Source organism: Argiope bruennichi, chromosome 4 (genome assembly GCF_947563725.1).
Source record: "Argiope bruennichi chromosome 4, qqArgBrue1.1, whole genome shotgun sequence".
Lineage (NCBI taxonomy): Eukaryota > Metazoa > Arthropoda > Arachnida > Araneae > Araneidae > Argiope > Argiope bruennichi.
In genome coordinates this window covers 2,539,552-2,552,641 of record NC_079154.1, presented here as the reverse complement: position 1 = coordinate 2,552,641, position 13,090 = coordinate 2,539,552, and the positions used below count along the sequence as shown (strand labels likewise).

The window sequence follows — 13,090 nt, the reverse complement described above, 5'->3', positions numbered from 1 at the left end:
CAGAAAAAAACCCCTCCGAAGTGCAAATTCCCACCATATATGCCAAATTTCGTAGATGTAGATCAAACGATCTGGCCTGTAGAACATCAACACACAGACGCATTCATCTTTATTATTAGTAGAGATTATGTTATATTTTATTAAATTAATTAAAAGTATAGAATAAAAATATGAAAGAAAATAAAGTGGTATCATTAATAAAATAAATTTAGAATTTTAAGATGGTGTAAAAAGTTCTTTTTGTGCTGAAATATTTCCGAATTTTATAGAGGACAAATATTATTTAAAATTATAATTAAAATTTCAAAAAAAATCGTTGCGAAGTTTATATTCCTAATTTCCAAAGTATATATCTGCCCAGCTCGGTAGCTCTAGAGCGAACGTTTGTCTTGTTGAGAGCTAACGCACACACATAGTCACCTTCAATCAACAAAAGTCTTTCTCACTATTAAATTTTTAAAAGTTTCTTTATTTCCAAGTAAATAATATATAATGGGTGTAAATTTTTGGAGTCTGTGGATTATGCTTCTTAATCAGTTTAGAATTTATCAAATGGATGCCTCACCCACTTTAAAGGCACGAATCATACTTCGTCCAGCCGAAGTCATTTGCGGTCATGTTGCTTATATTTACCAGGTTTTCTGTCAACTTTTCGATTACTTCTTCATCCACTTCTAGGGACTGACACATCACCCATCCACCTTCTGTCAAAGAAAAATACTTTAAATTATTGCAGAAAAACAAAAACAAATTAATCTTTTTAATATGAACAATATGTTTGTTGCTATCTATTTATAAAAATTAAAACAAAATAAGTTTGTATGCTATGATGTTGATGGTAACTGAATGATTTTAAAACATTCTCTACATTAGCCAAATCGAATTCATGCCACGCAATTCATTATTTTGCGGGCCGGCTGTCGAGGCAGACATTTTGATTAAAAAAGGAACTATTAGTAGGAATAGTTAAGGAAATAAGACAAGCTATGATAGAATAAGTCAGACAAAGGATTTGAAGTTTCTGAAAGAAGAATTTCTCAAGAACCTGAGGCTCTACAGTGATGAAAAAAAAAAAAAATTGATTACGAACATGATGAAACTTCGTTAAGTAAAAATAGATTCAGGATATCCTTCTATTTTTCTGTTAGTAGGAAGGGTTCTAACAACTTAACTAAAAGAAATTAAATAAAAGAAATTGTATTGTATATAATATAAGAAAAAAAAAGTAAATAAAAGAAATTGTATTTGTATATAACATCAAGAAAATGGAACAATGAAATCTTAGTCGTGCGCTTCGTTATGATTTCTATTTGGTTTTTGAGTGACGCTGATTTAACTGGTTTCCAACTTCACTTAGAAATATTAGTAACGTTAAATATTATTAAACTAAGCAACCAGTCCACTGATTATTTTAACTTGCTTGACTTTGTAAATGAGTAAAAAGTTCATTTGTAAGTAAAAGTTAACTTGTAATTTAAGATACAAACATTATAGAATTTAAAAATGGCTGAGAGTTGAAATAGGAGGTTGCCTATTGCTTAATGGGTAGATAGAGTAGTCTCGGATTGGACTGTAAACTGAAAATTGTGAAGATTGCGAGAATCGTTTGTGAAAAAAAGGAAAGAAATTAATGTAATGAATAAGATAGTTTCCTATAGGATGAACAAATAAACTTTTTGTTAATTGAGTGGTGTAATTCGTTAGGTAAAAAAAAAAAAATGCAATGATTGATGTAATCAAGCCTAAAGCATTAGTTTGTTACGATGTTTTGAATTACAAGTTCAAGTTACTTTTTCCTTTAAAAAATTTTTTTCTCTATTTATTTTGCTTAAGTATGTGGGCTTAGAAATGAAAAATATAAATTCTACTAAATCCCAAACTATTTCTGCTGAGATGTTTCTAGTTAACTGTTGCGTTTCTCACCTTTTTGTTGATATTTAGTATATAATATGTATACTGTTTAAAATATTTTTCACGTACTTTCGGGAAATATTTACCTAAAATTTTGGAAATTCTCTTCATTTCATGCAATTATGAAAAAAGATAAAACTATGAGATCCAGAATTATTGAATTTAACCTTGATTTAATAATTAAGGCAATTCTGGCAACAAGATTTCTTTGCTAACTCATTCTTTTAAAATGATGTTCATACTAAATGAGACATTTCATAAAGTGTCTGAAATATAACCAGCATTTGAGCAATTATGATACTTTATTGCGGTGATCATTACTTTGAACCATAGATGATCCAATATTAGCGCAGGACCAGAACGCCATGCACCCGTTGTCCTCGTCGAAATCGGAAAGCATTATATTGAGAGGAAATCTCGGACCTGGAAAAAAAAAAAGAATAATAAGTTGAAATTCAAAGAGGAATGTGTACTACGAAATGAGTATAGTTCTCATTTTTACAAATTCTGCTTAAAAGATCTAAAAACTTTGTTTAGATGAGGTTCGTTTCCGATCTCATAAATTCAGAAGTCGTGAAATCATGATCAGATGCCGTATTCATTAGCATTGCCAAACACAGACAGATCGAAGATTTATTTTTATTTGAAATGATCCATTAAAATTTTATTCATCAACATGACTCATAAAATGTTTGCTTTACAATCCCAAATGAAAAGGGGTTCCAGATTTTTGTAACAAACGAATTCCTCCCTACTGAATCTTTTCACGTGCGAAATAATCTTTTTAAGAGCATTTTTCTTAGCTTAACGATAGTCTTTTGACGATTTATTTTTAAAAAAGTGCATTTTCAGTATTGAATGAAGACAATGCATCGCACCGTCAGTTTTAATTTTTTTAAATGGATTCATACAGTTATTTACTTCATTTTCAAGAGGAAAAGAAAGTGCTCTGAAAAAATGAACGTGATGTGAGATTAAAAAAGCTGGAAGTTGACTTGCTTTGTATGATCTAAAATTTTTCACTGTTACTCGATCTTGGAATTTCAGTGCTGTGTAAAGCGATTCGATACAAAATGTAGGACTTGCAAGGAAAGTGATGACTTGGGTCTGCTACTGACTGCAGGTTATTTCCTTTAACGGAAAGAAATGAAAAGCCTAAACGCGCGATATAATATGTGGAATGAAAAATGAGTCGAGTTGGATGCCTTTCATTTACTGCCGCGCTGTTTCTTATGAAAAACCTTCCGAAGCACACTTTCTGGTCATGATCCTCTGGATGAAACTTTTCTAAAAACAGCAACAGAGAATTTTCATTCAAACTGAGTCATCGAGCAAAACGATGGGCTCCAGTCTCATAATGCTTAAAGCATTCACATTCATAAGCTTACATCTTATTAAAAACTTGTGAGATAATTTAGTAAGATAAGTTTAACAAAATGGAGGAGAGGTCATTATTTTCAGCTGCAGTGCTGTGAGCCACTCATAAAGACGAGTAGTACAAAAATAGTCCTGACACGAGTCGAATATTAAGACTTTCCGTGAAGATTAGAATAATGACATCATTATAAATAATTTTTTATTTAAAAAATCACCGAATATTTATTTTTTAAATAGATTTCTTTTATTTTGATCATCTCAAAATTTTTACATATGCTGGTTTTTAGTCTATTTATTTTAATTTTATAATAATATTCGTACAGATGATGTATTTTTAGATAAGATTTTAACTTTATGAATGTATTAGAATATATTTTTTCCTTCGAATTTATCAATTATTCTTTTAATAAAATGTCTGGCCTTAAAGTTTTTACATTCGTTGTTCAGCAAATTTAATGTAGAGCAAATTTCTGTGTGATGCACAGGCGAACCGAGAGAAGATGGGATGAGGAGAAAAGAGAAAAATTCCGTGTCCGAGTGAAGGTTCGTAGGCCCAGGACTAGGAGGATCCTGAGAAGGCATTAGGAAATATTCGGACATATGCAGAAACAGCATGGCAGCGCTTGGTCCCATTCTCGAAGGCGCCGGCAAGGTATAGCTGAGAGGAAATCTGTCAAGGGCTGTAAATGCCGTGTCCTGATTGGATGAAAGACGAGAATAGCGTAAAAGGAAAGACGTGTTTTTTTTTGGGGGGGGAGGGAGCACAGAGGCTGTTCAAAATATGGCTGCCATAATCAAACCCAATAATGTGAGATTCCCAGATATGGCATATTAAGCTTTTTATATAATTTCTTTGTTAAAAGTCAATTTTTTATATAATTTCGTTGTAATTTAAGTCCATCATTTTCATTAAATGTCAGCGTGGGCTTATAAATTTACGACATTTAATAGAAAATGGTTTTCATATCACCTCTTGAATGCATCCATGCTTTTATCCAATGCAAGATACAATAATTTTTTTTTTTTTTTATCAAGCTGCATTTTATCGTACTTTAAATATTTTTGCTTAATTTTTAAATATTTTGAGTTTGGAGTAACTACTATATTTTCTTGAGACACGCATCAAAAAAATTACTTGAAAAAAAAAAGGTAAAGGTTTTTTATCCGCTCTACACTTCCAGAATGACAAGTAAGTTAAAGCAATCTAGTCGATTGCCATTGTTATTTTAATACCCTCGAGTTTTGCGGATATTTAACAGAAGAAAAAGAGAAGAAAGTGTATATCTCATAAAATGCTTCATTTTATTTTGGTTCGGCGTCCTGGCATAGGGGTAGCGCGTCTTCCCATGATCTGGGCGTCCTGAGTTCGAGTCCCGGTGTGCGCATGGTTGTTCTTCCATTGTTCTATCTGTGAGATGTGTGAATGTGCCCTCCTGTAAAAAAGGGTTGTGCAAGCGAATGAGTGATGTATGAGTAGCAAAGTCGTACTGTTGGCGCTATTATAAAAACAAGAGACGCCATGACAAGTGCCATAAGAAACAACAACAACATTTTATTTCGGAGATAAATGGGAACAAAAATGATACTCGATAACGTTCTAGCTTACTTAATGGTATATCGACGCCGAATGGATCTTTTCCTCGAACATTTACTTCACCCCTAAAGAAGGGAACTTCTGCCGCATTTGCAGATCCCCTAAAGAAAAAGGATATTTTAAGTAACATGCGATTGAAAACATGTGATAAGTGTTATAACAACAGCAAATGAGAATTAAGAGAAGAGAATTGTTAGTGTCAGACAAAAATGTATGTAACTGAACGTTAATTATCCGATTTAAAGGGAGATTCGGATATGCAAAAACCATGATTATTAAACAAAGCTAAGAAATTAATGAAAAAAAATTAGATATAAAAAAAATTCGTGCAACTATGTTTAACATGCATAAGGTACAAAAACAATTGCAACCATTATAAGAATTAACATAAACAAATAGACTACAAACTAAATCGTACATGAAAATTTATCATATATGCACATACTTTAAAATTACATATAGACATTGTAGTATGTATGCACTTTGCTTTAGTTGAAACATATCGAAAACAGTGCGTTGCTATAAATCATAAATTCAGTCAATTTGAAGAATTTTTCCAATTTCGACATTATTTCTTCCCCCCCCCCCTAAAACCGAATTATTGGATGTGTAGATAATTTTGTCGGTTTGAGGGACGTGTCACATAGTTCTTGAACATTCGGACTGAACACATGATATGGGTATTAATATACCATTGAAAGTGGCTGCGTTTTTATTAAATGAATATTTTTCGTAGAATAGTAAATTGATTACAACTGATATTTCAGGGGGAAAAAGATAAAAAAAGCTAAATTTTACATTAGTGTTTTTTTTCTGTGTGTGTGTGTTAAATTGGCCCAGATTCAAGTCAGTATGATAAAGCTATTATAAAATCTTAAAACATTCTTTGAAAACATTGTGTCATAAGTTGGATTTCTTTCATGGTGATGTTGTAACTTTTATCTACTTTCTTGAAGAATCTGGTTGAAAGTTTCTTTTTGAATTCTTGCCATGTTCCAAGGTTAAGGCCTTTACGGATGTCATTGTTTTTAATAAACTACAGCATGTTAATGACTTGCCAAACCGTCCCATTTTGCACCTTTCTGTGATGTGTTTCTTGGAAGCAGACGCCCAAATAAGTGATATGTAGGAGATTGGGGACCGGGGCATGGTCTTGTAAATACGAAGCTTGTTCTACTGAGACAATTTTGACTTGAAATTTAGAATGGCATAAAGCTTGTCTTTACCCCATTCTTTGTAGCTGTTTTTAATTTTGCTAATAATCTTTTTAGAAGTTAAGTACTCATCCAGGTTGACACCAAGGTAAACTGTGTTATGACTCCTTGGTATAGCTTTTCGAAGCAACTTTGGTGGTGGTGGAAGGTTTCTTTTCCAAGAGAAGTGTATGATTTTATATTTGATGACAGTGACCTGGATTTTATACTGAATAAGTCCCTTTTCAGTTCATTTAAGTGCTCGGTAAGTTTATTTAATATGACTTCAAAATCTTTATCAGTGCAGAGGAGGGTTGTGTCATCGCGAATAAGTTGATTTTAGTTTCCTGGATTCTAGGGATGTCGTAGATAAATATGTTAAAACATGTTGTTCCGAGTTTGGAACCCCGAACTACTCCTGTTAGATTTTTCTAGGTTTCGTTAATGAGCTCTTGATTCTTACAATGAATTGTCTGCCAGACAAATATGAAGAGAACAATTCATTCAGCCCGTCAGGGATCTTCATATGTATCACTTTATAAATGAGCCTGCAGATCCAAACACGGTCGAATGTTTTAGCAATGTCCATGAAAACTGCACTGGTATCTTGGTGGTTGCAAGATACCGATATGATGAATTTAGTCATTCTAAGAAGCTTCCAAACAACAATACAACTTGAAATGGAGAGACATCTTCTACATGGTTATTCAGTCTATTTTAAATATTTTTCTCGGTTATTTTATTGAGAAGAAGATTAATTCGTCGGTAACTGTCCGGTAGGATCGGATTCATGCCAGGCTTCTGAATTGGAATAACATTTGCTGTTTTCTGTGGGTTTGGATTTGTTTTAGTTTGGTTTAGTTTAGTTATATCAACGTCACGTTTTTTAAAGCAACATTAGGGCTATTTTGGGACGGACCTCGTAATTCTAAACCGAAATCAAAACCGGGTTTGGGAAATATTTGAATAGTAATATTGAGTTAATGATCTCAGCCAGCCTAAAGATATTTGCGAGAGCTTTTTGATGAGATTATTGTTGATGCTGTCGAACCCAGGACTCTTCCTATTTTTCTAGTGATTTTTATACAGGATGTTGTAACCTTCGGATCTACTGTGTTCTACTGTCCATGCATATCTATATGACATGACAACTCAGAACCGCATTTCCTTTTCGAGACGGATCGAAAAATAAAATAAACTTAGAAAGTTTTTTTTGTTTGTTTTTTGTATTACTGGAATCTGAAGGCTGCTAATAAGTCAGATATTATTTATTGTTTTTCCAGAAATCCCACTCATTTTAATGAGCACCGTAATTATTAATCTCATCAAATACTTATGAATCTGTTTCTAGTTTGGGATGTTTCTTTGTTTATTTAGGGCAAAGGAAATTTTTATTCATCCGCATACGTTTCAAAAATCTTTAAATTTTGGTTTGATATGCATATAATTAAATACAAAACTAAAGCGGTTTATTGTAAAGACCATTGAAAAACTTGTACACAAAAGTAGACAATGTTTTTTCAAATATCCAAATAATCATGATAAATTTTAAAAATATATAAACATTGAACTTTTATTTTTTTATTATTATTCCTGTCTTGCAAACTGTATGTAAAATCTTTTGTTTCCATGTCATCAGAAATGAGTATTAATAGAGTTCTGACAATTTTTAAGCATTCTTTCTCATTGAGGCAAAATCAAAAACCTATTCATTGAACTAAAATTTAATTAATAGACACAACCAGAAGTGATAAAATCCAGTTGAAATCTTTGCGGAGAAATATGCTTTCATTTTTTTTACTTGTGTTTTATGAACGGGCGGGAATGCTCTCCTCTCAATGTGCCCAATGTGCACACATCACACATCGTACATTCCTAATGACGCATATTAGCACTGCAGCGTGTTTCGTGCTTTTCAGCAGAGTGAGAAATTCTGAGAACACATTTTGGACACCGTCCGTTCACCCGATGAGATCCAAAATGAGATGGACGTTAAGTTGCAACACCACGTACCGAATTCTATATATCTGAGTTAATTCACGTCTGAGTTATAACGTTCATGTTTACGCGATTGGAAGTTCCAAAGCACATGGTCAAATGGTAGATAATTTGGATCATGCTTAGTTAAGATTTTGATTGAAATCTATCTTATTTTTGGATGAACGTTGCATGAACGGAGAATTTTCCATAGATAAAATTAGATACAGTTCTACTGTTTTGATTATTAGACCACATACATAAATTTTATCTGTATACTCCATTGCCTTTTTCTGTTATGTTCACCGACACGCAGGCAAACATAATTCCCCCAAAAATTTTTGTTTGAAAAAGTCTAAAATGTGGAGATTTATCCAAAGCTTGAGAGATTGCTTTTAAAAAGATATTAAAGAAATAATTTTAAAAATATTAGGTCAAGTTAAAGTTTTTACTATTTCCATTTTACATTCTAATGCCCAGTCACTCCATGCCTCCCTTGCTCCATCGCAAGTGAAGGCAAATACTCACTCTTTCGAATAAATGACGTCGATCCTTATTTCCGAATTGAAACTCATCCTGCGACCGAATTTGATGATGAGGCAGTCGGGTGTGGGCGCCACCTCCAGACTGTCCGTGTGCTTCATCACATACCAAGTCTCCATGATCTGAAATGGAGAGCCAGTTCACTCAAATTTGTAATACTTAATTGCCAAACGACTGCCTGAAAGAGGTAAATCTTTTTAGTATTAAAAAAAGCTTTATAAAACAATGGGAATGCATCAACAGTTGACTTTGTTAACTCCTTTTTAAAATATTTTCCATATTTATATAAATAACGGAATGATGGCATTTTTTTGTGTTGCCTATGCCCCAGATTAGGGTGCTACATCGATCATTTAAGATAAATTTTAGTCTTAATTATGTCTCTTGAAGTTTTCATTCTTTTTGCTGTTCCTGGTCCATGCGTTAATCCTCGTGTAATTTTTTTTTTTTTTTTCCAATTTACAAAGTAATTTTTGGAATGATAAATTTCTAGAAATTATTCATTATGAATGATTACTCGATAGTTTTTAAGAAAAGCAATGTGATACAAAAAAATATTTTTTTTCAAACAAATGATTCATTTCTTAACTTTTGCGCTATTTAATGTTGAACATTTAATCTTTCTTTTTGATGATTCGATGTTCTTTATACGAAAGAAAGCTTTAAAAAACGTTTCAACATATTTTAATAACTAATTATTTTAATTAACAAATGCTTCAAGATAAATTAAATTTTTGATGTACTCATCTTTTTGATGAGACTCTTCCTTGAAGCATATCGGAGTGCATTTTGACTTTTAAGTTCTGTCTCTTGGTACTTTCAGACATGTTAGATATAAGATTACATGAACGTCTTCGAGGTAAATTTCAATCCTTTAAAGCTTATCCTTGAGTTCTGCTAATAGTCATTGCAAAGGTCTTTCAAAAGAAATTATCGCTTTGAAAAATACAAAATTTAAATAGGCTTCAAGAAGTGTTGACTTGATTTTCAAGATAATATCCTTAGATTTTTTCTTGTTCACTTATTAGAAAATTACCGGCCAGGAAATGACATCGAATGTCTTTCACAGTAAACTGAATTCCATTGGTCCAACCTGCGTTAAAATGAATCAGCAACTGGCAAATACTTTAAAAAGCTATTTCGATATATTTATTTTAACTTCATTTGAAGTCAGCAGAGTTGAATTATCTCAGTCAGCAATTTCCAGCAGTGAAAATGTTAGACAAAATGATTATCAAAATATTTATTCAAAACTACATGTTTTTGTTTCATCTTCGTCAATGGATAGAAAATTAAGAAAAAGCCAACAAAAGACATAATATTAAACGAAGTTTTTATACTAATTTCCTTTTCCATGAATGAATCCCGAATATGTCAATATATTGTTTATTTCGTTATTCTTAATACATCAAAACCATAAAATAAAACTTCGCATTTGCACACTTTTTTTCACAACAATTCAATGCGAAACAAAATTTAATTTATTCGCATCATCATATCTTGAGATATGCTTAAAAAACAGTAACATACGTTTTTACTTTGGGGGCATACATTTCAATTGCTCGTAACTTATCAACCGCTTCCTTGAATTGGCATTTTTGTTTACCTTCAAATTAATTTTACTGATAATCTATTAAGAGATAAAGTGAGTGCTCTTGCTTGTAACGAAAGCATAGTGCGAATTTTAAAGTGGTGACAATTCTTTGCATAAATGAAAATTACATGCACTTTCAATGACAGAATTTTCTGAAAGGACAGAAAATTTGAGTTATAATGAGTGATAAAAGCTCTGGAATAACGTGTAGCTTTCAAATATTGTTTCGACAGACTGTGCAACCCATTTATTAGATTATCAGCTTCCCATTTGAGTCTAATCTGTTAGGGTCTTTAGCCAAACTACAGATAGCTTTATTCTCTTAAAATAATATTCATGATGGCAAGATTTATTGCTGAAGAAGGAAGGCAAACATGGATAAACCATGATAATAAAAGGTGGAGTTTCATCTTCCGATAAAGAAAACAAAAGAGAATTTCTTCGTCAAAATGCCCGTCTTGACAGGACATTTAGGATATTGCGCGATAACCCGACCTAGCCAGAGGCCATGCGGGAAAGTTGGTGAGGCGCCGAAGAACTATCCCACCTAGCACGAAAGAAAAAACTTCACTTGGACATTAGGCCCTTGCAAAGAATAAAGAACCCTCTAGAGAAAACGCATATTGGTATAGGAAAAGAAAAGGAAAATAAAGTTACATTTTACATTACATATTAAATTGTGAAACATCAAAAAATGCATAAAATACATTAAATGTATGTTCATTTTTAATATTAGGAGAAAACTAAAGACAAAAGTTTTGGCAAAATGTCCCTAATAGAAGATTTAATGGCTGGAATATTTGATGAGTTCTTCGACTTTCCATTTCTTGGCCATCTGTGTCTGTGTTCTCACCATTATAGATGCTTTTTCAGTGCCACACTGACAAGTCGAACTTTGATCAAAGAAACGACTCTGATACACAGCAAATACACCATGGCCAGTGTATACTCGGTTAAGATAAAAATCACCCTCCATTCGGCTAACCGAAACGTCTTTAAAATGTCGATGGGCTGTTCACCCCTTGAAGGGATTATCCCATCTCTCCCGCCAATCCTTATTTGCTAGTTTTTTTTAGTCTCATTTCTGAGTTGGATTTTGGATTCAAGGAAAAATACTTTTGGGGTTGGGACATTTGGGATGACTTCCAGCTGTTTTTCACTATTACAAATAAATCAACTCGTAAGCCAAGTATGTCCAACAATTTATGGCTAGATTAATAGCATTATAATTTATTTTTAGAATAATCTTTTTACAATTGTATCTCATAAGATATACATGATGTTCAATGATACAAAAAGTAAATAGTAGGCAGAAGATACCAGCCGCAAAATAATAATGGATTTGTTTCTCGATACTTAACAAACATCATTAAACACATGTTTTAGACATGTCTTAAAACATCAAATTGTTATTTAGATAACAACAAGCTGCGCCTTTTTCGCTTTCAGAATACTCAATGGATTCCAAAACTTTATCGGTTTGTCATCCCTCATGGATATCATGTATGAATTGATTCCAGCGGTTAAAATCAGTTAAAATTAGTAAACAATACATAAATTAAACAAAAACAATATTTCGGACATAAAAACGAAGGGATATGAGCCAAAACGTATTCGAACATTTGCAAATTTACAGATTTCTCGAATTTTCCAAAAAAGTTGGACGATAACCATGAAAAAAAAAAAGGTTGAATTCACATTTTTCAGTACAAATTCTGTAAAGATACCATTAAGGGGGCTGGACTAAAAGTACTGAAAGAGAGAAACATTTGAACCCGAACATCATTTTCCATTTTCACCAAAGATTTTATTTGATTTGCATAATATTCACATGCATTTTCATGAAAATAGTGCATGTGTTGAATAAGATATAAAGGTTTTCATAAGAACATTTTAAATTTAAAGAACTAAATTTGTGAAAAAAAAAACTCTCATTATTTCATTTCTCTAAAAGAGCAACTGAGATTTCCCTCGCTTCAACGTTCATTTTCGAACCTAAATAGTGTGTAACTGAAATGTTTGTTCGAAACTCTTCTATATATTTAGTATTGAAACAAGGAATGAAAAACATGCCATGTTTCTCATATGTACAATTAAAATGTATTTATTACAAATACTTATATTTCCTTGAATATTCAAAATATTTTTTATAATGCTTCGAAAACATTGTCATGCATTCTGCGAGTTTCGTTTAATTTGATGAGAAGCTCTGTATATTATAAACAAAATCAATAGTTTATGGATAAATACCTTTATATTTTCTCCGCTATATGTGTTACTTTTACGAAAATACTTATGAAGATTGCGTTTAGCAAACAAAACGATGTTGAAAAGCATGTTAACGAATGCTAAAAAGCATTATTTATTTCCTTTGAAGCGGGGTGTAGCCAAATCCTTTTCTTCTTCTGTATTTTTTGATCGGTCTCTTTAATATATAACTTTAACATTTAAATCTTCACAATGAAATCTAAGTACAAACATAATCTTTACAAAGTCAAAGATCGAATATAATTCATCCAGTCTTTTCGAAAACATTAAAAAAAAAAAAAAAAAAAAAAAAAAAAACCTTGTAAATCCAATAATATGCGGCTATTTTTAATCTTATTATGTTAAATAAAGATTTTTATTTAAAAAAAAACTTGTTTTGTTAAAAAAATCTGAAAACACATTTCTTTTAAAATTTGATACACATAGGTATCTTTAAGGTTTTTATAATTGTAATTTTGTTTTGTTTTCTAATTCCATGCTTACCTGAGGTGGATAAACATCAATGAAGGATTCCACGCATTCCCCGGGCTCCGGCTGCTTGGCCGATGTGCCTAACTTCCAGGACAGAGCGCAGACTATGGCCAATAAAATGGACAAATCCATGAAAATTTTCTGAAGTGGACTCAGCATAGA

The 13,090-nt window shown here is 32.1% G+C and overlaps 1 protein-coding gene across 1 annotated transcript; it reads right to left on the bottom strand.

The window, feature by feature from the left end:
- Positions 1-504: 504 nt before the first annotated feature.
- LOC129967056 (uncharacterized) lies at positions 505-13,090 on the bottom strand. Its single transcript, XM_056081702.1, has 5 exons — positions 12,941-13,090; positions 8,581-8,717; positions 4,895-4,983; positions 2,233-2,334; positions 505-704 (listed from the first exon to the last, which is right to left on the bottom strand). The coding sequence occupies exons 1-5, from the start codon at positions 13,085-13,087 to the stop codon at positions 571-573; spliced, it is 609 nt and encodes a 202-aa protein (XP_055937677.1). The 5' UTR covers positions 13,088-13,090; the 3' UTR covers positions 505-570.